The sequence below is a fragment of the Phyllostomus discolor genome, chromosome 6 (assembly GCF_004126475.2).
Source record: "Phyllostomus discolor isolate MPI-MPIP mPhyDis1 chromosome 6, mPhyDis1.pri.v3, whole genome shotgun sequence".
Classification (NCBI taxonomy): domain Eukaryota; kingdom Metazoa; phylum Chordata; class Mammalia; order Chiroptera; family Phyllostomidae; genus Phyllostomus; species Phyllostomus discolor.
The window spans coordinates 68,327,180-68,355,012 of record NC_040908.2 but is presented as its reverse complement, the minus strand read 5'-3'; the positions used below and the strand labels follow the sequence as shown (position 1 = coordinate 68,355,012).

Below are 27,833 nucleotides of genomic sequence, written 5' to 3'. Positions count from 1 at the left end.
CGTCAATGAGGATTTTAGCTTTCTTTTGTCAGATAGCAACCTGGCCATTCATTCACTCACTGGATCAGCACTTAACTCTGAGCAGCTCTCGGGCATGGCAGCACATATGAAGGAGTGAGAGACTTTGTTTACGCTTCAGATAGGGGAGCAGAGCCCAGAGATACCCAACTGAAACACAGCATTACAGGACATGGGAGAGAAAGTGGAGAAGGGCTTGCCTGGGGGAGTAGCCCTCACATAGGATGAGCTGAGTCTGCAGTTACTTCCTATTTTTGATCATATCTGCTGCGTGTTCATGTTTCAGCAACCATCTTGGGGCTAAATGTGACAAAGCAAGATATGGCCAGAATTAACACTCAATACTCCCCCCCAACCTGCCCCATCCTGTGGTAAGGACCACAGACAGAGATCTTGATCACCTTGAAAATGGCCTCTGCAGGTAGGATGGATTTTTTTTATTTTATGCCTGGAAAAGGTTATTCACATAGCTGATCTATATTGTGGGGTAAGAAATGCCTTTACCTGTCACCAGCCGCAGGTCAGTGGACTGGGGCTATTCACGATAAGCCTCCTAACTTCATTTATCATCTCACTGAATCCCCACAACCTACACTGAACTGTAGGGAAATACAGTTCAGAAATGTAGGGAAATAAGTGTCCGAGAGTTACATAACTTCTAGAAAGTAACAAAATGAAGATTCAAATGTGGCCAGGGTTGAACTCTACTATAGAAATTTCTCCAAACTTCCAGCTGATGCGGACTCTGGCTCATGAGGTCTGCGACACTGAGAATGTGGGAGAGACATTCACACGCACTGGCAGAGTCCTGCGGAGGAAAAGGGCGAGTGGCCATTCTCTCAAGAAGAGCTGAAAGCCACAGCCTCCACCATGAACAGCCTTTATTCTTTTTCTTGGGCTCATTCCCTGATGGTCCTCATTAACTATGCACAGGTTCCTTTAGGTGGCTACCTTTTACAGAAAAACAAAGGAGCCTATTCTGATGCCACTAATCACATCACGGAAAGAGGGATATTTGCAAATGAAAAGGGAAAAACTAGTTGACCAGTTTACACTCCATACTGGGGAGTTTTAGCTTGGATTTTAGGAAGTTACAGTAAGCACTTGCTGTCTCAATTCAGGGTGAGGGAGTTTTAGCAAAAGGAAGTCTCAAAGTGGCCTAGGCACATTGCAGACCCTGATTCCCCACAGGAGAACCTATCTGTGGGTGTGGGTCCTGTGCATCTCTGATTGGGAGCTGGGACCACACCATGCAGAACCATCCTCTACATGCCACACCTTCCCAGGTATACAGCAAACATGTACTGGACTCTACATGTGTACCAGCCATTGTCCTGGGCACTGGGGATGCTCTGCCCTCACTTCCAGGGGCAGGTCGGGATTTACCCTGTGCTCATTGGCCCGTAGGGAGTGGGTCATGCCCTGCCAGCGAAGCCATTGACCTTGTCAATTGCATCCCAACACACTCAGCTGTAGGAACATCTGTGGCCTTGAGTTCTACATCTAGCCTGGTTGCTAACTTACTAGAAGACTTGGGAAAATTCACCTTAACCTTTCCATGCCTGTTTCTTCAACTGCAAAATGGAGCAGCGTTCTTTTCCAAGTTCCTGACATACTAGTGAAGAAATGGGAGAGTGTCTATTTGGTATAAGTGGACTTACCTTTTCACACTTCTTAAATTCCCAATGAGTTGATTAAGTGGAGCCATGAGAAACTTTATTTCCAATAGGTGTGTTATTTTTGTCTTACATATATAACACTAAAAATTTTCTTTCCCATGATAACTGCATATTATCTGATGGTCAAAGCACTGCGATGACAGTCCATCAGTTCCCACGTCACTGGCATTGGGTCCTCGTCCATCATTTCTCCTCACTCAGGTGCACATTTGCCTCTTCCTGGTCTGGGTTCTTGGTTCCAGCTCCTTAACAAACTCTGGACAACAATTTCAGAGAGATTGAGTCCCTGTTATTGAACATTTATACAACCCTGCCCAGTGTGGCTCAGTTGGTTGAGAGTCATTCTGCAGAGTTAAGGGTCACTGGTTTGATTCCCCATTGAGGAACATGCCTGGGTTGCAGGTTCATTCCTGGGTCAGGGTGCATGCTGGAGGTGGTTGGCCAATCCATGTTTCTGTCCCTCTTTCTCCTTCCCTTCCCCTCACTCTAAAAACAAATGAATAAAATCTTTGAAAAAAAAAGAAATTTTATGTAGCTTCTTGGCCCCCACCTTTGGAATTCAGGCAAAAGGAGGAAAATCTCCAAGCATCCCAACAGAGATTTATTCCCTCCATCCATTTCAACAGGGTGCTGGAGCCTTGGGAAATTTGATGTGATCCAGGGGCTTCAGAAACCCCCACCCCCTCACATTGCTTCCTCCTACCTGGCCTGCTGTCATTATCTGTTTACCACCACTGGGGACTTACTCCTTTAGGTTAATGCATTGCCCCTTACTTAAAAGAAAACAGAATATTTTTAGGATACTAATCTGCTATTAATACTTTGATATGCATGAATAGTGTCCTTCCCATATCTGAGCTAATAAAGTCCCTCGAAGGTGGGCTTCAAAGGAGTTTGGGGAGAGGGGAGAAAAGGCCCAAGCATGGGGCATGTTAGGGAGGTGGGTGACACAGGCTGTGAAAGAATTCACAAAAAGAAGAAAAGTGTAGCAAATAAAGTTTTTAGTCACCAAGAAAGGAGAGGGGCATGGTATGGAGAGACACACCAGCCCTGAAGGATGGGGGCTTTGAGTTTTCACTGGATTATAAGTGGATTAAAAAAGGGTGGGGGTGGCTGCTGCGTGGCCTCTGGGCTGCTGGAAACAGGAGACTGCAGTTTGTTCCAATGTTATCTTCTGCCTGTGGCTGTGGGGAGAGGTTAGTTCTGTTCTTTCTTTCCAGTAATTCCAGTTCCGGGGACATAAATTCAGAAGAGTAAAATGTCAGTCATGTTTAACAAGGTCACAGGCCTGCTCAGCAAATGGTGCCACTGGAGCTAATGACTCTGGCTTTATCCTTTCAGGGCACAGCAGTAAGTTCAGGCTCCCTGGGCAGCATCTGGCTCCCAGGATCTTGGGCTGTCAGGATCAGGGAGAATTTAAAACAAAATGGAACTTTCCCTCACTGCCCCCTTTTGCCTCCAGTGGGACATAACCAGAGCATCTCTTGGAGCTTGCAGCTCCCTGGGGCTGAAAAGAGCAGCAGAGTCTCAATCTGGCTCCTTCTAGTGAGACACTTAAGAGAAGGAAGGCCCAGTGGTGCCAGGGCTGTTGCCCAGAATGACCGCTTGACCAGACACCACAGTGGTCCGGCTCTGCCTGATTTGTCCTGGCTCTTCCTGGGCCAGTGGCCTGCAAGCCCTGACATTCAAGAGGGCTCATAAGAGCCCCTGGGAGATGAGCCTTTGCAAAAGGAATTGCTAGCTTATTAAGACACACTGACACCTAGAGATGGGCCTCTGGCTTCCAAGAGACTCACTGTGGGCTCAAGTCAGTTCAGATTCTCTCAGGGAGTCAGTCATCCACACAGGTCAGGGCTCCGAATCAGTGCCCTTCAACAATGCTATTTGCCACCTCCAGGCCCCCCACCATCCCCCATTCAGACCAGCATGATGGCTAACAGCACAGGTGAGGCTTCAGACCTGAACAATGGCTCCATAACTGACCAGCTCTGAAAAGATGCTTAACTGCTCCAAGTCTCAGTTTCTTCATCTGCATGATGTACTAGCACTTACCTCAGAGGCCTGCAGTGGGGTTCAAACAGGTGAGAGCTCTTGACGTAGTCCCTGTTTGCAGTAAGTGCTCCCTGAACACTCACTGTCAGTCTTGGAAATGAGTCCCCCTCGTGTGGGCCTTCTGTATCCTAGGATGGACATCTTCTCCTTCTCAGAGAGCCCCAGCTGTTCCAACATCTGGAAATGGCCTTTTCCTGACTATGTCCCAGTCATGTTTTCTCAGGCTGACCACTAGCTAAGTCTGTCTGAGCTCCACCTAAGGTCTTGCCCAACTGCTCATTTGGGAAAATCTTGTTGGCAAATTAATATTGAATCCCATGAAAACACTGCATAGAGGGAAGAGAGAGAGAGAGAGAGAGAGAGAGAGAATGTTTCTTTCATGAGAGAAATGCTGTGCTTTATCCCGTGAAAGCAGGAGTGGGTAAACACATAGAAATTTCCAGAATGGGCCCCATGGCATCACCAAGGATTGAGAACCACATTTAGGCTGGGAGTGGAGCAGTGGGGTCCAGGCCCCTCTCCTGCTTCCCAACACAACCCAGCATCTGTCTAGTCACAGACTAATTTTCCCGAAGTTTATTTGAACATGGGATTCTGGCACATACAAGAAAACATTTTAAAGTTTCAAGTCACTATTTTAGGGGGGAAATAGTGTTTGAACAAACCACATATCTTCACCTTAAACTTCAAATCTTTTTAGAAAGCTTTTGGGAGAAATAATTGTGAATGAGTGTCCTCTTTGTCCTCGGTGACACCCAGCAGCTGTGCAGGAGCCTGTGTGTCCTGGCCCTTTGCTGAAGCCCCACGTGGTTGGAGACGTGGAGGCCTTCTCTCCTGAGAGAGCTCTGCCCCCAGGGTTTTTGGTTTTGTTTGTTTGTTTTTACCAAATTGGAGATCCAGGTTTCTGTTTCTGTTTTTAAATGACTGGGGTCAATTTCCTAGTGAACAGTCATGAGGAAGAATGAAAATATTTCATTTAACAAAAAAATTAAGTTTACTCCCTAAAAATACCAAAATTACAAGTTTGGAATTTTTATTTTCTATTTAGACCTGTTTGGTTGATGATTATTTAAGAGCTTCCTGGTATATTTTTGAGGATGACACAATAGGGAAAGACTCCAGAATCAAAGGCAGAAAATTGCAACTGGGACCAAGGGCACCCCAGGTCCCAGCCCAATGTCCTGGGGTAGCTATTTTAGGCGAGCTTTGGGGCTAAGAGATCTGTATCCTACAGAAAAGGCACTTTCTCCATGTTGACCCCTGAGCTAAGTCCCAAGGAATTGCCAATGAAGAAAACCATTTGCAGCTGCTTGACCAGAATGAAAAGCAAAAATGCAGCAGCTTCAGGTCCCTGGGCACACACGGCCAATGGCAGTGCATGCTGGTCACTCAAGTTCCTTGGGACTTGGAAGGAAGAAAAGAAATATAATGTACCATCATGCTCTTCACTCTTGTTCTAAAAAGTCACTTCTGGTACTCTCATGTCCCCAAAGTCACTGGAGGAAGACACCAGATGCTCCACAGAGGGCTAAGTTAATTAATTACCACTTCCAGTTTTGATGAGACCTCTGTCCTCTCCCAATGACAGAGGACACATGTACCTCAGAGACATCACTTCCTCTCTATAAAAAAAACATAGAAGGTGAGCATTATACGTTGGAAAATACCTTGTCTTTCAAAAAGAGTCACCTCATTGTGTTGTGCTCCTTGCTCTTGTTATTGCTAATTACCATGTTCATGGGGCTTTTTCCTGCAAGAACACCATCCCTGCCGAGAGCTGGGGTCTGTGAGTGGGAAGGCAGGCAGCTTCGGGGCTGTCCTGGCCTGATCTGCCCATTTTGCAGAGACTGAGGCCCTATGAAGTCCTTGCCCCAGGCCCCCCAGCCAGCTCCGGGCAGACCAGGGTCCAGTTCCCAGTCTGTCCTGGCTCTGAATTTCCCTAGAAGGTTCTAGGTCCCATTTTTGCATTGATTGCCAAATGTGTCTCTGTTTTCTCATTACCTGTGCATCCTTGGGGACTATAAATGTCACCTCAGACATTTGGTTCCTCTCCTCTCTTCTTGTCTTCCCTTCTGCCTCAGAGGAGTAACTAATTGGGTTTACTGTTTAAATACACCAGGTATTTAAGACTATAGGAACTCTGACCTAAAAGAAAGACATCACAGTAGAAATTCAAGCATCAAGAACCAAGTGCGGAGATGCATCAGGAAGAAAGGCTCCTTTGGGCCCCACGAACTTAGATCACATGAGGCTCCCGCTGTTCCCAGAGGAAGAACAGTCTGGAAATAGATTCTTCCATGCTGTCACAGGAAAGGAATGTCAGGGACACGTGTACGGGGACTTTAAGAGACAGTGCAAAATTTACTAGAGTTCCCTTTGAAAAGGCTGCCACACTCCATGAGGCACTTCCCCAGTGCTCAGCTGGTGCGAGTCCACTGCCCCCAGGTTCACCACCCATATGTCTCATCCACGACCAGGTGGTTCAGCTCTGTCTTGCTGTGGGTGAAGTCTAGCTTCAGGGGCAGCAGGCCAACCAGGCCCAAGAGGATCAACAGGGCCCAGAGCTGCATCACTCCAGCACCCATGGCTGACTTTGGGCAAGTTACTAAACTTCCCTGTGCCTCATCCCCTATCTGCACATCCACCACCAAGACTCAGGGGCATTTGGCCAGGTTGCCCCTGCTCTCTGGCCCATGGGGCTACTAAAGAGAGACTGGGGCCTTCTTTAAGCTTCCCTTGACTTTCTTGAGTTTGGGGAGGGGTAAGCTTTCTTTCAAACCATCCAACCTCTTTCCTGGCTTTTCCCAGGTTTGCATACTTATCCTGTCTGATCTTTTCCCCAGATTTTCCCATTTTTGCCTGCACCCCTTTGTGGTCGTCATTTTGGCTCCTACTGTGTGTGCTCCCTTACAGGAATTTCCCCCTCACTGTTCCTCCTTCCCCCATTAATCTGGCGAAAATGAGGGGTTGCTCCCTGGGGTGACTGGAAAGCCTGTCTTCCCTGAGTGATTGGACCATTCCCTGGAGTGTCTGTGAAACTGTAGTTTCCTAACTTCAGGCTCAGTCAGTTTTCTTCCTTCTCTTTTGTTAAACATAACTAGCTCACTACACTAATAGCCCCATTCTTCACAGCTAAACGCACCTTCTGGACTTGGGTTTGTTAACTACTCTTAAATCAATATGAAATCCCATTTTCCCCTTTCTTTCCTCTTTGAAGAACAGGAAGTAAACTCAGGAAGCGCAAGTGGCCAGCCCACAGAACACCTGACTGACAGAAGCTGGGGTAGGGACTGGACCCAGGCCTCCCACACTGCCCATTCTCCTCCGAGTGAGTGCCAAGGTCCTGTCCACACACACTCTCACTGAGGCCAGCAGCAGACCTGCTTTGAAATTAGGGTGAGTTCTGCTCTCCTCACTAGCTCACAAGTTCTGATGTCATGGGTTTGACCCTTTGCTGCTAATGCAACTAAATCTGGTTTCAGGATGTGCCTCCCCCGCTCCATAATTAACAGAAACCAGACTCAGCAGAAATGCTGGGCTGACCACTTTGTGCCAAGAACTCCCTGAGGACCTGCTGGTGAGGACAAAACATGTCCTCCTTGGGGTTGCCTCCAGACCTTCCAGGTGCTCATGCCGTGACCAAGCTCCAGGCCCCTATTCATGTGCTGTCCCCTCTCACCAACCCCACAGGCCAGCTGTGAGGATCCAAGGCTGTCTCCTCCTCTTGTAACTGACCTCAGTGCCTTGAAATATGCATTCCTCCTTTGTAATACACAAACTATTAGAAGGGCAACTGAATTGTAGCTTCCTAACTGTGGCAGGACCTGACAGAGTCTCCTATGTGTATACGGATGAGATATTAGTGGGCTCTTGTGGGTATAAAGGTAGAATTCAATTAAGTGGTTTAGAAATAAAGAGCCATGCCTACACAGTGCAGCTAGCTGTGTGGATCAGAGTCTCTAGTTGTATACCACAGGGTTCAGTCCTCAGCCGTGTCCTATTTAACTTTTGCTCTAAATGGCACCATATATACATAGGGCAATTTTGTGGCATGGATGCAAGCAGGCTTTGAAGTGGGATGGAATGGCATTCAAATCTCAGCTTTGCCACTTGGCTATATGCCCTTGGAAAAGTTACTTAACCTCTTTGAACCTTGTTTTCCTCTATTATATGGTTATTATGTGCATTAAATGGTAAAATGTATGTGGCTGGCCTACAGGAAGCAGTAAAGAAATGGCATACAATTTGTGATTATATTTGTGAATGAGATGGAGTTGGAAGGAAAGACTCACATAAATGGAAGGTCCAATACTTACTTCCAACAAGTAAATTGTACACACATAAAACAGGACCTTCTGGCTTAGCCACGGCCTTGTTACAGGACTTTGGGTTTTCGCTGATAGTAGGTGTTGATGAGGGCACCAAAAGCACATGAACCCACAGACATAAAGACCTCTGGCTTGGGGTCCAGTAACAGCGGGGTGGTCTTTGTCTCCCTGCTCAGTCAGCTGGGAATGCAGGAACCTGCTCCCAGAGGAATGACCATGGCAGGAAGAGACTTGACCCTGGTGAGGCACGGCTGGGTGAGCTGAGGGTTTCAGGCTGGAAAAGCAGCACAGGTACGAGAGCCATCTCATCACGGAAGGTGGCTGTGGAGAAGATGGAGGTGCCCGGCTCTGTGTGTTTCCAGCAGAAGAAAGCAGCCTTGATATGGGGAAGCTGAGGGAGGGGAAAACCTGCTAGCAGTAGAGACTGTGCAAAGGTGGCCCCAATGGGACATGGGTACAGGATTCTAACTTCTGATCACTCACTGGGGAGGAATGGGGCCTTTCCCTCTGGCATTAACTCCTCCTTCAGCCTTTACCACCATGTTAAGAAGGCTGATTGGGTTGGAATAGATCATGAGACAGAATTAACTTGTCTTGCCTGGGCTCTTCAAGACTCGCAGAATGAAGTGTAAATCCCTAAAGGCCAGTGCCTGGGTAGCTTTTAATCAGGTTGCTCAAACATCAGCCCCAGGAGATTTTACAAGAAAGGGAGAAAAGAAAAATATTCCCAGACACACCGGTCTTACTCTAGGCAATTCTATAAACACTAAGGAAGGCCTCCTCAAGGTGGCGGCACTTATCTTGCCTCAGAAGATAGGGTTTCGTTAGGCAGAGGTGAGTTTGAACCAAAGTCCTCCTCTGGAATCAGTGTGCAAACAGCTGCTGTGGCTTGAGATGGCGGCACTGGGACCTCCCCCTCCCAGAGCTCTGATGAGGACCAGTTGCCGCTGGCTTGGCCCTCTCACTGAGCCCATGGTAGCAAGCAGCTGGTCTCGAGCTACTTTCCTCGGTCAGGCTTGCTGTAAAGGAATGGCTACATTTATCCTAAGAGCCAGGGCCTGCAGCAGTGTGACCGGAAGTGGAGAGCCCCTGGGTTGAGGCCCTGTGATGGCAGCTGTCCTCATTAAGCATGGCATCTGGCCATCTCATTCCTGAGTGTGTCCGGGAGGTGGATGAGCTTGAAATCAATTCAGTCTGCTACATATTTGATTTCCTAGGACCCACTTGCCATGCGAGGAGAAATCGTCAGGACTGCAGCAAAGGATCGCCATGGAGACCAGAGGAGGGTCTGAATCCAGGGAAGGCTCCTTCACGGGCCAGGATCCTGCCAGGTAACTGATGGGTCTCAACCTTCACCTTGGGAAGGGGGAAACTAAGGCAGAAAGGAAGTAGATGCATCTCAGAAAGAAGTGGTGGTGGGGGTGGGTTGAAGGCTTAGAGAAAAAGGAGGCAGGAGCAGAGCAGTCAGAAATCCATCAGTGAGTAATTCTTGGGTCAGGTGTCCTGAGCTCAGAAAACTCTAATAAAAACTTCCTTTATCTGAAATTGCTTTAGTAAAAGTGATATTGTGGGATTTGCTCAATTCTGGAAGGATTCAGAAAAAAAGCCAACCAGGGAAGGTTCAGAAAAAAATTCAGGAATAAAGTCCATCCAGCCATGGGAGACCCTTGGGTGGACCATGCAGCAGGCAGAACACAACACTGGCACTTCTGAAGCAGCCCCTGGCAGATCCTCACCAGATAGCGTGCATCCGTGTGAAGGCATTTGAAAGGTTAACCCAGCTCTGTCTGCTTTCCGGTGCCATCTGTACTTTGGCTTCAGTAGCTGTACTACCTGAGGGAAATCATTGCACCTTTTCAAGTCTTGTCTAGGAAGGCGTCTACCCTTGGCTCCAGTGGCTGCAGTGGCTGCCTCAAATCCAGGCACTGACTCGCAACAGGGGTCCACAAATCCAGGCTCATTGTTTCCATCCACCAATATTTTTAACAATGCCATAGTTATTTTTGATAATCATGTGTTCTACAGTTTTTACCTAAGATAACTGCAAATTTTTTTATTTACTTATTCTTCACATTTTTCATTGTGAAGGTTGCTACCATTATTTATTTCACTATTCCATTATAGTTGGACATTTAAGTGATTTGCAGTGTTTTTGTCTTACTAATGAAGTGCTGTCTTAAGGCTCATTGGTTGAAAGGAAGAGAATGCCTTCAAACTAGCTCAAATTATAAGACCTGGGACAGGGCTGGGCAGGGTGCCGGTGGAAGGTGAGATTCAGGCTACCACATAGAAACAGAGCCTGTGAGGCTCATAAGGGGAGCTGGGGAGGCACTATCTCCTCCCTCTCATTTTCTCGTGGACTTTTAGGTCTTGGTGCTTTTTTTCTGCGGGTCTCCTTTGTTTCCGTCTCTCTGCTCACACATCAGCAGGCACAGGCTGAAAATGGCCTTCACCATGTGATCTTGAGTTGAAACATTCAGCCCATGTTGGTGTGGCTCTTAGGTCAGTAGCATGAGTGACTCTGATGTTCAGATGTCCATCTCTGAGCCCTTTGGCTGAGGCTGGAGGGGTGGTATGGCCTTGATTTCACCTCCTTGGCAGAGGGAAGTTGTGGAAAGGGGGAGAATCCAGAGCAGATAAGTTGGGCTGAGAGGCAGCTTGACAGATGTCCACAGCAGCAGCTGTAAGCATCTGTTCCTGGGATGTTTTCTTGCCTCAGTTTATTCCCTTAGGATACAGTTACAAGAGTGCAATTAGGGTCGCTATGGGTGACAATTTGTTACTTTATTCCATGTTGCTCAGAACTATTTTTAATGGGAACTGTGATGTGCACTGTTGGTGCCAAGTCAGGGAAACCAGACACCCAAATAAAGAGCTGAGCCTCTCCTCCCATTTGCTCTGGCAGAGACAGGGACAGCAGGAGGCTGGGCTCATGGAAGCTGGAGCTAAGACTAACACTGTGGACATGGACTAGTGGTCTCAGGGCCTGAGGCCCTGGTGGGGTCTGGCTCCAGGAGAAGGGTCAAGGGAAGGTGCAACGGAATGTATGTACAATCTAGTGAGAAGATGAGAGTTTGTATAAGAAGCCATAGCACAAGGGTTGGGGGATGACTCTATGTTATGTCTGAGGGTGCCCTGGCCAGGCGGCTCAGTTGGTGGGAGCATCACCCTCATCCCATACACCAGAAGGTTGCATGTTTGATCCCCGGTCAGGGATGCATAAGAGAGGCAACCGACTGATGTTTCCTGCTCATGTCGATATTTCTCTGTAGGTAAGGATTTTTTAAAAATTGTATCTGAGGGCTCGTTTCCTTAAACCTTGCTCTAAATTTTTTTCCACCAGGAAATGGTATTTTTTACTATGCTTACCAGTGTTAACAGAGAGTTTCACAAGGGGCAAAAGGAAGAGTGAGCAGAAAAGCTTGCTCATGTCCATTTGAAGGCTCATGCCTTTGTGGAGTCAAGGTGTTAGGGAGACAAAGCCATTTGTCTCCCTAACACAATGTCCCTCACAATGGAAGCCATTGTGAGGACAACGCCCCCTATGGAGGAAGCTGTGTTCTGGGTGCAGGTGTCAGAGGAGACAGGAATAAAAGGTCCCCGCAGAGTGAGGTGCGGCCTGAGCCGGGGACCTAGAAAGAGACAGAGCTTTCCTCTTCCTACTCTGTGCACTGGCTGCCTGTCTGTGCCCTTCCAGGCTATGGAACCTCATTGCCTCACTGCGAACGTGGGTTTCCAGGCACTTACAGCACCAGGACCAGAGACCTGACTCCTTCCTGGAGCGTTTCCGTGGAGCTGAGCTCAAGGAGGTGTCCAGCCAAGAAAGCAGTGGCCAGACCAATGTGAGTGGCCAGGAGTCACCAGACAGAGAGAGCAGGTAAAGAGCCAATAAAAGGATGAACCATCCATACCAGACAGGCAGCAGGAGGCATCGCTTGCTAGTTCAGCTGTAAGCTTCTCCTGGAAGAAGGCTTCTATCCTGGGGGAGAACCAAGTGCTCTAGCTGTCACTGCCCAAGTGCAAGAAGTCCTGCAGGAGAGAAACCCTTTAACTAGAGTCCCCAGCCTCATATGAAACTTGACCTCATCCTATTCAGAGCTCAGCTAGTGTCCCCTGTAATTGGTGCTCTCAGAAACACACACAGGGGTGATTGCCTCACCCATCTCTGTCCACCAAAGGACCTTCCTCCTACACTGCACTGTAACCCACCTTGGTACAAACCCACCTTAATATTGTGAGCCTCTGGGAGGACCTGAATGGTACCCAGTTTTATGCATAGGTATACGTGCATTTTTCTGGGAATAAGGTTGAACGTTGGTGAGAATTTTTAAGGGGAACCACTCATATTGCAGATCAGGTTAAAAACCATGGCGGGGAGGATACAAGGAAAGGCTAGGGTGCAGAAGTATTTGCTTTTTGATAGGAGAAGAGCCTGCAGAACAAGGGTCCTGGACATCTTCTTCCCTGACCCACTCTCAATGGGGAGCTTGTGGCCAGTGCCACAGGGGCAGAGGTGTAGAGAATGCAGGAGCTGGACTGACACCCCACCCCACCCCACCCCACCCCCAGCATTCACGTAGCCGCTGCCTCTCTCTTCTTTTGTTCTTGAGAAATCTTGCCAGCCATGGTCAGTGGGGAGACCACTGGCCCACCACTAGCTGAATCAACAGTCACTGAGCAGCAGGGGTCTCCAGGACCCGAGAGGCAGTTGGAGGGAAGGCAGGAGAGGCATGCAGGAGAAGCTGATCTCCCCTCTGCCTCACGAACAGATGGGCTCCTGCTCAGAACCTGCTTTCTGAAGAGAGGGGCTTGAAAAGCTCTTTTGGCTGAAATTTCTAAGTAATGCCAAGATTTATAAGATGCAAAGCTGAAGCCCTGACCACTGTGGTTCAGTTCATTGGGTGTTGTCCCTCAAAGTGAGGGGTCACTGGTTTGGATCCTGGTCAGGGCAAACCCAGGAGTGGGGGCAGCCAGTTAGTGTGTTGGTGTTTTTCTCTCACACCAATATCTCTCTCAAAAAAAAAAAAAGGAAAGAAAAAAATGATGCAAAGGTGAAAATAAGCCTGGCTGCTGCAGAACAGAGTCTCTGTATACCTGCTGGAGAAAATGCCATGTGTCTGTGTCAAATGACACATGCTCAGCTGTGGGCATCTGATATGAGCACAGGAGGGCCCCTGGGGATAAAGGTCATAAAGCCTCAGGGGACATAGGATGGCTCTTCCTGGAGCTTCCATTTAACTTCTGGACATGCAGGAGATGGCAAAATGCACACGTATATTTAAGATGAAATATGAGAGTTCAAGGCAATTTCTTGCTAGTGATCACTTTAGGAGACCTGCATTCAGTCTTCTTGCTGGGGAGAGTTGTGAGAGTTGCCAACTTGGACACAAAAGCCCCCTGGAGTGATATTATTGGGCTCCTGTTTTCACATGAGCTTGGACTGCAAACTCTTGGGCTCCCTGGTAAGGGGGCCATGGAGGGCCTGGGTGGTGGCTAGGACCTGTGCAGGGACGTCCCAAGTTGCTAGGGCCTGGCGCCCCAGACCAAGCAGGCCCTCCCTGACTGCAAGGCCTGAGTGCTATTCACTGCTAAGCCAGAAAGATGGGTGTTGCATGGGGTGGGGGGGGGGGTTGGCAGCTAAGGAAAAAGAAGGTAGGGGAGGAGGAGGAGGAGGAGCAAAAGAAGGAAAGAGGGAAGAAAGAAGTTTGCTAGCAAGCCAACCAGACCCATTCAATCCTTTTTGGGGAGGCAAAGACTTCTTTGGCTAAATTGATTAAATCAATTTCTTTACAGCCTTAGACTAATGCAGATGAACATTAGACTCTGTCGATTTTCCAGTGTGACCAGATGAGTGGAGGGTTGAGATAGGACCTTATCAGGGCCCAGCTCAGCTATACACAAATGCCTGGTCACTTTTGGGAAGATTCAGAGTGCACAGATGAATTTGATGGTGCAGGATGGTAGCTGATCAATTAAGAAGGCTTCCTGGGGGAGGAAGACTTTGAATTTTTGAAGCAAATTCCCATTGGCAGAGCAGAGTGTACACAGAGATGTGCCCTTAGTTTGGTGGGTTTGGGCGTGTGGGATTATCAGCACACTGGTGCGATAAACACAGGCCACTGTGTCCCGTGCAGCTAAGCTTTCGCTCCTTCACAATCTCACAGGGAAGTTTTGCTTCCTGCCTTTTCAGATGATTGGAACCAATCCCCACATAATCCTGGCTGAGGAGAGGGAGACTTGGGCAGGGTAAGAAGGAGTCCCAAGATGACATTTGGCTGGGTGGTCAATATTGTAGCAGAGAGGCCCTGAGGGTTAGGATAAGGTGTTACTGGCCACTGACTCTGCTCTCCAGGTCTCCTATGAGTATCTTCAGTGACCACAAACAGGCAAGCCACCCTCTGGCTCTGTGAGGCAAGCTCCTGACACCAGCAATGCCAAAACTGTGCCCTGGCTGTTGACCACTTAGAGATAATACCTTTGACCATAAAGTACTGTGCAATCAGCTTCAAATAAATATTCAGTTGGCTGCAAGACCAGCTTCTTCTCCTTCCAGGTTCTCACAGAGATCAGGGGTGTCAGGTCTGGAAGTTTTAAGATGAATATTAGCTCAGGGGATGGGAGAGGAGAGACTAAGAACTAGGACAGTGCTGCCCTCGACCTATGTTTGCCCTGAAAATTGGAAGTGACAGCTGTGGCTGAATTTTCAGGCAGAGGTGCCCTTTGAGAGCTGGGCCTGTGCAAACAGGGTAGCAGGTTGTCACTGCTGCTGACATGCCCATTCTGGGGCACAAGGCGCTAGACCTGCCTTACCTGAGAACACCCCAGAGGCAGGTCCACATTAGGTCCATGTCTGTACCCTTGCTGCCATTTCCCCAAGGATAAACCAAGTGAAATAGAGTGGAATCTGAGCCAGATGCTGGGTGGAGTCCCACAGTTGATCCCCATTTATTTAGAAGCCTCCATTTATCCAGGCATTTACTCCCTCATCCACCATGGCTTTTACCAGAGTGGACTAGTCACAAAACATTTTAGTCCCTAATCCCCTTTGTTCTTCAAGCTGTGTGGAAAGGCCCAGGAGATGGGGTAGGCAGGCATACTGGAACAACCACTTGGAGCAAATGGTCCCCTGAATTGGAGCTGAGTCCACATCCCCACACTTCATTCTCTTGGCCTCCTGCAGTGGCTGGCCCCTGGCCGGGAACAATGCCAACACCTGCAACAACTCAGAGAAGGAGTGAGTACCTCTTCTCCCTGCAGAGTCCCCGCCTTCCCTCCTCCCCATAGACGCCCCACCTTTGCCTCACTCCTTAAGTATCCCTGCTTCCCATCCTCTCAAAACACTGCCAGACCATTCAGAACCCTGTTCCTTTCATTGGACTTCCATTCCCGTGGACAAATGGGGGAGGGACCTGGTCTGTATAACTTCTTAGGGCAAGTCTTTTTACGTCTTTGTCTCAGTTTTCTTAGCTATAAAGAAGGGTTGGATGGGATTGATGTTTTCAGCTTGAGCACCCTCTATTGCTGTACAGTTGAGTGTGAAAAACTGGAGCTCACATACAGAGCATCAGGCATTCTCCTTCACAGAACCTCAGGCTCCCGTGTGCCAGTGAAATGCTCCTGTCCCAAAGTTCAATTCAGGCCAATTGGAATGTGGAATCAAGGCAGCGGGAAGAGGAAATTTAAATATTTTCAGGGTATAGCCTCTAGAAACGGTGACCCACTGTAATTACTTTCTGTCACCAGGCACTAAGCCAGCAGATCAGTGTGATGTGTGGTCATGGCAAATGCCACCCAAGAGCCCAAGGAGGGAATGTGCATGTGTGATCATACATGCGTGTTAGTGTGTGAACATCTCTTGCCTTGTTCATGGAATACCATGGGAATAGGTAGAGGAGAACATCTCAGGCAAAGCTGAGGGAAAAACCATCAAGATCAGCAAGAAATGCCAATTTCTTGACTTCTGATTGAAAGAGAAATGCACCAAGACTTTTTTTTTAACATTTTATTTCCAAGACTTTTTTTGTTATTTCCTGTTTTCCCTCCAGTAGAACTTTTCTCCCTCACCCTTCATGAGCCTCAGTTGCATTTTGTTTGCAGAAATTTGGGCATCAAATCCAGAGACCCAAATGCCAGCAATCAAGAAAAAGGAAATTATTTCAGCTCAAAACAATAGCTATTGCAGTATGTGCTTGACTTAGACCTAAGCCTGATATTAAATACCTTTGAAACCAGGTTTTGAACCCCACAGTCAGGGAGAGGCTCGGGTGCTAGAAACCGTGGGCAGAGGTCCTGGGGGTCTCTAGGCTTCTCTGTCCTGGGGCTGGCATGTGGTTGAGGATGGGGGTGGATGGGGGTGGATGGTGTTGGCTCCACTGAGCTCCTATAAACCTTTCAGATGGACTCATATTATATCAGTGGGTCCACACTACAGCCAAGGACCAGGGGACAAAATTGGAAACTGTCCCAAACGGGGCCACCTAGACACAGAGATGCAGAAATAACTCTGATGGACATGCATCCCCGTTTTTCCACCTCACTTCTGGCATTTTCCCTTAGTCCCATGAGTCCTGAATCTGCCTCCAGGAGCAAAGTGTTCCAACCAAAACCAGTCTTGTTTTGAAGCTATGTGTATGTAGGTCTTTTGGGTCAGTGCTGGGTGGATTTGGCAATGCAGCTGGCTGCTACAGGGTCTTTCCTAGGCCCTCGGAAGGTTGGTAGCCAGAAGAAAGGCTAAAGCCTGTATTCTGGGTGGGGGCGTGGGCAAAATTCTGGACAAGGAAAGCGGTACCTGGTGCAATTAAAACTCCCAGCAAAGCTTAGCATGCCCAATAAGCATGGGGGCAGCGCCCTCTGCTGGTGTTTTGATATTAAGACTTGCTCTTCTCACTAAAGTTTAATAAATTTTATTCTTATCCAATGTATTTATATGTGCATTGTCAAAACTTGCAAAACACAGAAGAGCAAACATGAGCATATACCCACAGAAAATTACACTTCATGTTAACAGTGGAATCCCATTATCAGAGAAAACCCTTCTTAACATGTGGGCAAAGATATCTCCCAGTTTTTCCTAGGTATGAAAATTGAATGGATAGATAGACTGTATTTAATGCACATACTGATTGAGAGCATTTGTATCCCAACTCGGCCACCTCAGGTCTTTGTCACCATGGCTATATTACCTGATCTGTCTGTGCACCAACTACCTGACTTGTAAAACAGATATTGTAATAGTCTCTTACTTTCAGGTTTGTATGAAAACTAATGTGTTAAAATATGCAAACTGCTTAGAACAGTGCCTGGTACATAGTCAGTGCTCAATGAATATTGATGAGTATGTTAAGCAGAATAATTTCAGGCTACAGCTGGAACCGGGCTTAGGGGTTGGGACCTCAGGCTGCAGGTCCACCTGGGTCAGCTATGTGAGCTGCTGGCCAGGCCTCTGCAGTTCCCACTGAGCCTGGCCCTCCTGGCCGCCCCGCCTCACTTGCCTCTCTGTGCCTCCGCCATCCTGCTTCTTGCCACAGGCCTATGAGCAGCTGCTTCCAATGTGCTGGAATTCATGGACGACAACTTCTTTAGAGAGTCGAATCTCTGACACAGGCTCTGCAGCCCTCATGTTCTGTCAGGTTCTTCGCCCCCTGGTGTGGACCCTGCAAGAAACTTCCCTTGAGTATGAAGCTGCAGCTACCAGATTAAAGGGAATTGTTCCATGAGCAAGGGTTGACTGTACTGCTAACACCAACACCTGTAGTAGGTATGGAGGCAGTGGACAGTCAGCCCTGAAGGTATTTGGAGATGGTGTAGAAGCAGGTGCTTATGGTGGCCTGGGGCTCAGATGGAATTGTCAACCACCTGAAGAGCAGGCAGGACCAGCTTCAGCTCCTCTCAGGGATGAGGAAGAATTTGAGGAGTTCCTTAGTGATAAGGATGCTTCTGGGGTGGATTTCTCCAAGGATTTATTCAGTGAAGCTCACTCCGAGCTTCTAAAAGCAACCAGCAACCTGAGGGATAACTACTGATTTGCTTACAACGATGTTGAGTTCCTGGTGAAAAGTATGATGGTCACGGAGAGGGTATCACCTTGTTCACCTTCACATCCAACGAACGAGTTTGAGGACAAGATGGTGGCCTATGCAGAACAGAAGATGTCCGGTGGCCAGATTTAAAAATGTACCCAGGAAAACATGCCTGGTGTCTGCCTCACACAACAGGAGACAACAACTTGGTATGGGGTGAAGACTGAGGGCTCACCCTGATGAGGGCGATGAGGAGAATGCTCCGAGTTCCACTGCTGGGGAGGCAGGGTGGCAATAGGGGCACAGAGATTCCTGGGAGGATGCTGGACCAATCTCAAGTCTGCTGCAGCGAGATGCAAATCCTTTACCCCCGAACTTTCCGATTTCAATCTGGAAAGCACTGCCAAAGAGGTTCTGCTGTTGCCGTTGGAACTGCCAAAGGAGAGAAGCCTGTGGTGCAGCAGGAGTTCTCACATGATGGCACGGCTCTGGACAGACCCCTGAGGGATTACTCTGGTGGTAACCCGCAGGGATACCTGAAGGCTGGGCCTGTCCTGGAGAGCAGCAGCCATCCCATAAAAGTAGTGGTAGGTAGAACAATGGTTCACCGTAATGCCTGGGCCCTAATCCCCACTCCTGTGACTATATCGCCTTACACAGCAAAAGGAGCTTTGCAGATGTGATTAGGTTTAAGGACCTTGAGTTAGCAGATGATCTTGATCCTAGAGTATCAAGGTAGGCCTCCTGGAATCACCCATATCCTTCAAAGTACAGAACCTTTCCCAGCTGCAGAGAACCAGAGAGACAGCATCTGAAAAAGAACTCAACCTGCTACTTCTGGCTTTGAAGATGGAAGAAGGGTACCACAAACCAAGGATGCAGCAGCCTCTGCAAGCTGGGAATGTCTTCATCTTACAGCCAGCGACAAAGTGTGGATATTGGTTCTATAAGCTCAAGGAACTGAATTCTACCAACAATCCAAGTGAGCAGGAAACAGTTTCTCCCCCGGAGTCTTCAGAGAGGTCACAGCCCTGTGACACCTTGACTTCAGCCTGGTGAGACACATACCACACTTCCAATCACAGATCTGTGAGGTAACTTTGAGTTGTTTAAAGCCATGAAGTTTGTGGCAATTTGTTCTGCCAGCAGCACAAACAAACACAGCTATTATTATCAACTCTTGTGTAATCTGCTTTGTAATTGCTGAACATCAGGACCATTTCCCCGTGTCACTGAAGACTCTCCAACGACATTTGCAGAGGCCTTGTTGGATTTCACTGTTGATGATGAGTCTCCTACCGTTGTGTGATTGGATTGCCTGTGCTGTTTGATTGTTATAAATAATGGCAGTGACTATTCTTTTGTATGCTTGTTTGCACAAAGCTTTGATTATTTCCTTAGGAAATGCTATGTAAACTGCATTGATCTTCTTCAATGAGTGTTTAATGAGCCAACATTTATTTCTCATACAGTGTCTTCCTTCAGGGTGTGGAATAGGGAGTCAGAGGGGCCCACAGTTCTGGCGGGGACCCCTGAGGCAGCCAGGTCGCCTCCCTTCTTCCTTTTTTCCTCTTCTGTTCAATGGGCGGCAATGCCTGACTTGCCGAACAAACTATTGTAACTGTTAACAGAGAAGTCCTTCCTTTAAGGACTGACTGTGCCCAGTTCTTAAAGGGCAGCTGATAAAGACGAGGAAGCAGAGTAAAGCCCTGTGCAAGCAGGCAGCTGCAGTCACAGGACGGACCTTCAGGCCCACGGCTTTCCACCCACAGTCTTGGGCGACTCTAAGATGAGCCACCTGTGGCAAACCTGTTCTCACCTGCGGGCGGCTGGCTTCCCTCCTGCCCCCAGCCTGCTCATCAAGGCCAGGTTTCCATTTGATCAGAGTCAGATTTTGAGAACAACCAAGGGGCCACGCCCTTTCCTTCAGAACAAAGTGCTTTAGAGGTGACTTCCAAGACTCTCAGTGACTTTTGCACACTAAAATGTGGGTTGGGTGTACTTCCCGTTACCTCAACATGTCTCCAGTCCTAGCTGTTTGTGACGTCCTCAGGGCTCATGAAAATGGGCTGGAACTTGCACAACACTTGCAAGGCTGAACCACTGCATACACCTCAATGTGCACACCATGAGCCGCACTGGCTGGCGTGCCTCACAATTCAGGGTGAAGATGGTGATGATGATTATGATGATGATAATGATGATGACGATTACTATTATTGCTATCAAATCAGTAACTCCTTTCACCCTGGCATGCTAGAAACACCCACTCCCCACCCCAGCCCTCCTCCTCCGCGTCAGTCCGGCTTACCCTCTCCTCGTGGTAGTGTCTGTGGTTTATGAAAATTGCTTAATGTCACCCTGTATCATCAGTGACAAGGCAAGAGAAGAGGAGAAAGAGAAAAGGGAAGAAGAGAGAAAGGAAAACTGCCTAAAGCAAGAGGAGTAAGTACTGAGAGAAGTGCTCCCTAGGAGGGGCTCAGTGGTCACGTGGAGCCTGCCCCTGTCCAGGGACCCAGGGCCTGGGAATAAGGGTGATGCCATCATGCCTCAGGGCAGCCCTGGAGAGGAGGCTGGTGACGGCTACAGAAGAGGAGTTGGTTCCAGGCCAGGGTCAGGCCTATGAGGTCCTTTGGAGGTCTTGTCCTGCACGGAGAGTCCTGGCCCAGCTCCGGACTCCGAGGTGGTCTTATCGGTAGAGAGGGTGGTCTGCAGCCTCTGGGGAGCAGCTAGGGGATGCCCCTGTGAACCTGTGCAACCCACCACCCCCAGGCATTCTGTTTGCTCACACAAGTGCCATCCACACAGTCAGGTAAGCCGAGGCCTTCTCTGGGCACCTGGAAGTACTATAGTCACAAACCTTAATCCAAACCCAGTGCTGGTAAGTGTGGAGAACAGTTCATGTCCTATCAGTGAGCAGGTAATCTTGCACTTGCTGAGTCCAGGCGAGGGCAGGAAGGCCCCCAGGGCTCCCTCAAGGCAGAGCTGGGACAGCACATGGGTCATGAGGGCTGGAGGAGGGGGCCCATAAACCCAAAGAAAAAGCATCGTCAGCACTGCCTGTAAATCTAATCCTCAGGAAAGTGAAAATGGAAAGTACCCTAAGCCATCTGTCCCCTCAGTGTTGCCTACCTCACCTGGGTGTGCTCAGGGTGGTGGTTTTGATGGAGAGGCAGGATCCAGGTGCTTGGAAATGAGCCTTTAGAACACCTGTGCAGATGGTGTGAGCAAGGTGGGAAGTGTTCCCCAGGGAACTCCCAAATGCTGTCCAGAGAGGAGCTGCCTCAGAACCATCCAGCAATGTGTGGATTCACGTTGGCATGCTCCAGCCCTGGAGGGGGTTTGGGTGGACCCCAGGGAACTGCATTTCACAAAGCTCCCCAAGCAGTTCTGAGGCTCCACCCACAGCCCTTGGAGACATCACCACACTGCATCTCGATTCCCAGCATCCTGAAGGCGCGGATATACCATCGTGATGCTACAGTCAGCTTGGCTTCCCGGGGAGCAGAGCTGGGACGGAGGGACTCCCAGAGTGTGCCCTGCCTCCCGGCCTGTCTTCCTGTGCAGGGACACCCATGTGACCCTTGAGGCCAACACTGTCTGGGACAGCCTTGTCTCGAGCTTCCACCTGCCACGGCCTTAGGGTTCCTAAGCTGGGCAGGGTTTTTAAGACCCTCCAAGCTGTGGTCTCCCAGCACACTGCACTGTTTGTGGGCGTCTGTGTTTCCAGAAAGAAGGACACCATCGTGGTGGACCCCTCTAGCAGCATGTACTACCGCTGGCTGACTGTCATTGCCCTGCCTGTCTTCTACAACTGGTGTCTGCTGGTGTGCAGGTAGGGGTGGGCCTCCACCCAGGGAAGGTAAGGGAGAGGGAGGGCAGCCAGGCATCAAGACAGAACTCTGAGCCTCACTCCAGAGCCTGGGCTCCTGGGCTCCTCTCAACCACCATCTAGCTGCTTATACCTCAGTTTCTCCATCTGTAAGCCGGTTCTAGAACAGCGCCATCAGGGTGCTCTGAAGCACTGGTGGGACCCATGCTCAGGACTGACAGCAAGGATCCTGGCTCCTTGGAGCCTTAATGGAGTTGCAGGAGAAAGAGGAAGCAGGCCGGGAGAGGGGCACTCCTGAGCAGCTTGTGGGACAGGGTGCAGGTCAGGGGCACTGTTCTGTGATTGCAAGCTGTGGGCTGGGACTTTTGGGAGAGTGTGCAGGGTAAGATTCTGCTCTTATGAAGGCAGCCAGAGCCTTTGGGGTGCTCCTGAGTGGGCTTGCAGGACAGGGTGCAAGTCCCTAGGCAAGTGTGTACTTCTGGGATGCAAGGGCGAGCTGTTGCTCTTCTGGGGATAAGCAGAGGCTCAGAACTTTCCTTGGTAAGCTGCAGGACAGAAAGGGGGGCAGGCGACAGCTCTCAGGGGCAAAGAAAGTCTGCAGGAGAGGAATGTCAGGATGGGTTGTTTCCCCTCTGATGGCATAGGCAGGGGTCAGCAGGCATTTCTGAGCAAGGTACAGGGCAAAGATTCAGGGACAAGAGGCTGCATTTCTGAGAGTGATCTATGGCTTCAGGGCATTGTTGTTCAAGTTCAGAGACAAGAATGCAAGGGTGAAGGGGCTCCTGGAGCTGGTGCGAGAGGGACCTGGAGGGGATGAGCAGGTGCAGCTACTCTTCTGAGAGGTAGGGGCTTTGGAAGTTTCCTTAGCAGGAATCCAGGGACAGAGCTGTTGCTCTTCTGGGTGTGCAGGAGGGCTTGGGCTTTTCTAACCAAACTTCAGGACATGAGAAATGGTGAACAGCTGCTCTTTGAGAGTTAGCAAGGGGTTGGGGGGCTCTTCCTGGCAGGCCTGCAGGACAAGGATGCAGGGGGAGCTGCTCCTCTCCTGAGGGTAGACAGAGGGCACAGGGAAGGTGGCAGGGGAACTTTGGGCCCTTCCTCAGCAAAGCTGCAAGGCAGGTAGGACTACTTCTGGGGGGCGGGGGGCGCAAGGCATTGGGGCTTTCCTAAGTATGTGGTAGGACCAGGATGCAGGGGTGAGATGCTGCTCTGTGAGCAAGCAGGGGCTTCGGGGCTTTCCTGAGCCAGCCTGCAAAGCAAGACTGAAGGAGTGGGTCCTGCTTTCCCGGTGGGTGTGGGAGCCACCTGATGGTGCTGCAAGGAAGGGATGCAGGGACCCATGGCTCTTGGGATGTGAGCAGGTCCTTTAGGATTATTCGAGCAAGGGGCAGGCTCTTGCTCCTCTGAGGGTGAGTGTGGGGGCAAAGAAGGGGAGAACTCGGGGCCTTTCCTAGCATGCCTGGGAATACAGAATTGAGCTGCTGCTCTTGGGGGCCAGAGGGATATTTTGCAGGCATTTTCTGTATGAGAAATAGTGAACATAAAGATCTAGAAAGTAGAAAATGTCTACTGGTTTGTTCAGTCATTAATCTCCCAAAAATTCTCCTATTTTTGACCCCCAAAAGGGCAAGTCCTCAGCCCCTTCACCTGACATCACCAGGGAGGCCTAGAGGAAAGGCACCCCTCCCCCCCAGGGTCTCAGAACTTCCTTCTCAAAAGCATCAAGGCCCACTCATTGGGGTCAATCCCAGCTCTTCCAAGCTATGTGACCTTGGGACAGAAAAGCTCCTCAGAGCCTGGGATGCTAACGCTGGCGCACAAACCCTGCAGGCCAGGCTATTACTAGACCAGCCAGCTCAGTGTTTGCAGCACTGAACTCGTGCCCCGGTGGGCAGCTTGCCCCCACACCCACTCCTTGTCATGCTGTTTAGGGCCTGTTTTGATGAGCTCCAATCTGAGCACCTGGTGCTGTGGCTGGTCCTGGACTACTCGGCTGATGTCCTCTACGGCGTGGATGTGCTAGTGCGAGCCCGGACAGGTAAGTGTGCCCCCACCTGGGACCCTCTGGGCCAGGCCCAGGCCCCACATCAGGAAGGGTCTGGGGGGAACCACAAGTCATGTTCAGGAAGATCCAGATGGTGGAGTAACGCTACCTACCCCTGACCACTAGAGACCAAGACGGCCTGGGGAACCTCCAGTAGTGAGGTGGGCGATGTACACCTCACCTTCAAGCTTCCTGTACAGTGACTCATTGGACAGGGCCTCATTCATATTACCTATGAAATAGGAAGGCCACACCATCCCCTCAAAGCTCCCCTCCAGGTCAACATTGCTGGAAGCAGGAGACATCTTGGTCAGTCTTCCCCAGGAGAGTCAGAGGACCCAAGCCACTCTGTGGCTTTTACAGGAGTATTTGGTATGCAGAACTGAAATCTAAAATAAGGCCTTTGCTACAGACCGCCTCTAGTTGCAAGTGGGAGATAAACACCCCCATGCCTCAGCCTCCAAGCTGTGCATCTTTGGGGCACCTTTTTCTAATTTGCACAGATGTCACATAAGCTAATGGAGGCCCTGCTTGTGACTTCCAAGATTTTTTTAACTAAAAACTGTGCCATAGTCATCAATATAAACACCACTGGATCACGGCAACAAACCACTTGGCTTCACAGTATACACAGCGTTTCAGCGCATCTCGTTTCCACAGTAGGACTGCTACATGAGAGAGCTGTGCGGGCCTGACTCCCTCCATGAGCTGACTTAGAAACTGAAGCCCAGAGAGGCTGAGTGACTGGCCCAGAGTCCATGGTCACTACCCAGCAGCCCCCTGCTTCCACATCAGTGCCCAGCTTTGTATCAGAGGACCTTATGTACACAGCTGGAAGTTTGCACAGGCGACATAGCCAGTCCTGGGAGTCGGCCACTCCATGCTCACGTAAGCCTGCCAAAACACCTGAGCTCCTGGAGTGGCCCAACACACTGGGCCAGCTGTCCCTGTTTCAACCAAGCTTCAGGAGGACAGGTTATTCTGACTCAGATGTCGACCACCCCCCACTTCCTCGTGTTTTGGTGCTGTCCCTGGCAACTAAGATTCAACAGGGAGCCAGGGGACAAGGGGACAGGTGGGCACAAAAACAAATTGACTGTGGATTATATTTCAGAAGGGAAAAAACCCTTCAAAATTGAGAGAAGATGTAATAAGGAAGTATCGAGGAGTCTCAGGGCACAAGGAGTGCCATGAAACGATCTAGGTTCTCAATAAACATGAGCATAAGCAAAGAATGAAATTAGGAATAGGGGACTGGGAAATAGGATGCCCCTAACGTGCAACAACATGCTTGACGTTTGTTTTTCCCAGGGGGGCAGTCCTACCTCTGTCTGCCTCACAGCGTGGCCCTGGACCTGCAGCAGCACCCCCGGGCCTGTGGCAAGTGCCCAGGCCTCACTTCAGGGAGAGGCCCTGCTTCCCATGTTTCACAGCCCTCAGGCTGGCTCGATGCTTACCAAATTCTAAAAACATTTGTTAAATTATTCTTTCTACTTTTATGCATTTTTAAAAATATTTTAAAAAAGAGAAGAAGAAAAACAATGCAAGTCGTGCTCACTGGATTGATTTCACCAATAATCCAGTAATTATGCCTCATGACTCTCAATGTCCAGACTAGATTGATTTTGGGGGGTAGGTTTCAGGCTTCACATGTTTCCAAGCCCCTCGGGTGACCATCGTGTGCAGCCAGGAAGGAGCACGGCTGCTTTCCTAGATGATGTCTTTCAAAGGCAGGTCACGACCCAGTAGTGACTGGTGAAATCAGCTGGATAGGCTATGATCTGTGCTTTTAAAATTGTATTAATATTTTCAAATATACAGAAAATTAAAGCGAGTAGTATTATGATCTCCATGTCCCCTCACCCAGCTTCAACATTTTGCTAACCTTGTTTCATTTATCCTTTCCACCCCTTTTCTTGACTGGAATATTTTAAAGCAAATCCCAGACAGTAACCCCTTCACCATGTATGTTTAACTTTAAAGGACCCATTAAAAATATCACTTCCATTTATGTTTCAAAATTTAATAATCATTTCTTTCTATCTTTAATACCCAATCTACATTTAAATGGACCCAATTGATCTCTATTTTTAATTGAATCAAATGGATTAGAACATTATAGACTAGTAAATATCAGAGTTCATTTCCCACAGTAATGATACATATAATTTTTGACACGGTTTCTATTACTTGTCTATAACTACGTCTCTTGCAGTCATGTTGTGAAATATCTCTCTGTGGGCCATGGTCAGAAAACCCAGCTTCTTTGATGCCCAAGTGACCTCCATCTCCTTCTTTAGGCTTCCTTGAGCAAGGCCTGATGGTCAGAGATACCAAGAGGCTGTGGCAGCATTACACAAAAACCTTGCACTTCAAGCTGGATGTGTTGTCCCTTGTCCCCACAGACCTGGCTTATTTTAAGCTGGGCATAAACTACCCAGAACTGAGGTTCAACCGCCTACTGAAGTTTGCCAGGCTGTTTGAATTCTTCGACCGCACAGAAACCAGGACCAACTACCCCAATGTGTTCAGGATTGGGAACTTGGTTTTGTACATCCTCATCATCATACACTGGAATGCCTGCATCTACTTTGCCATTTCCAAGTCCATTGGCTTCGGGACAGATTCCTGGGTCTACCCAAACATCTCAAACCCAGAGTATGGGCGCCTTTCCAGGAAATACATTTACAGTCTCTACTGGTCCACCTTGACCCTGACCACCATTGGTGAGACCCCACCCCCTGTGAAAGATGAGGAGTATCTCTTCGTAGTCATAGACTTCCTGGTAGGTGTTCTGATTTTTGCCACTATTGTGGGCAATGTGGGTTCCATGATCTCAAACATGAATGCCTCACGGACTGAGTTCCAAGCCAAGATTGACTCTATCAAGCAGTACATGCAGTTCCGCAAGGTGACCAAGGACTTGGAGACACGGGTCATTCGGTGGTTTGATTACCTGTGGGCCAACCGGAAGACGGTGAATGAGAAGGAGGTGCTCAAGAGCCTCCCAGACAAGCTGAAGGCTGAGATCGCCATCAACGTGCACCTGGACACGCTGAAGAAGGTCCGCATCTTCCAGGACTGTGAGGCTGGGCTCCTGGTAGAGCTTGTGCTGAAGCTGCGGCCTGCAGTGTTCAGCCCGGGGGACTACATCTGCAAGAAGGGGGACATCGGGAGGGAAATGTACATCATCAAGGAGGGCAAGCTGGCAGTGGTGGCTGATGATGGGATCACCCAATTTGTGGTCCTCGGTGATGGGAGTTACTTTGGGGAGATCAGCATCTTAAATATCAAGGGGAGCAAGTCAGGGAACCGTAGAACGGCCAACATCAGGAGCATCGGATACTCAGACCTGTTCTGCCTTTCCAAGGATGACCTTATGGAGGCACTCACCGAGTACCCTGATGCCAAGAAGGCCCTGGAGGAGAAAGGACGGCAGATCCTGCTGAAGGACAACCTGATCGATGAGGACCTGGCCAAGGCTGAGGCAGACCCCAAGGACATCGAGGAGAAGGTGGAGCACCTGGAGTCCTCCCTGGACACCCTACAGACCAGGTTTGCACGGCTCCTGGTTGAATACAATGCCAGCCAGATGAAAGTGAAGCAGCGTCTCAGCCAACTAGAAAGCCAGATGAAGGCCTGTGGGAGCAGCCCTCTGCTTGATGGCGATGCTCTAGAACCAGAAACCAAACAACAGTGAAAACACAAAGGTCTGTCTCCTGCTTCCCAGAGTCAGCTGTCAGTGTGATAGCAGGTAGCCAACAAGGCAGGGGACTGGGCAGGGCTGCATTCCAGCTCTCCTTGCCCTTTGCAGGCTGTATGGTCTTGGCAGAGAGCCTCGGTTTTCTCATCTAGAAAATG

At 49.3% G+C, this 27,833-nt stretch overlaps 1 protein-coding gene across 1 annotated transcript; it reads left to right on the top strand.

The window, feature by feature from the left end:
- The first annotated feature begins 309 nt into the window (after nt 1-309).
- CNGA3 (cyclic nucleotide gated channel subunit alpha 3) lies at nt 310-27,833 on the top strand. Its single transcript, XM_036030096.1, is given in 9 exon segments — nt 310-373; nt 376-439; nt 9,295-9,408; nt 11,775-11,954; nt 15,258-15,311; nt 20,470-20,541; nt 21,827-21,931; nt 23,860-23,966; nt 26,273-27,833. Coding segments are annotated over 9 exon segments (2,130 nt in total). The 5' UTR covers nt 310-339; the 3' UTR covers nt 27,673-27,833.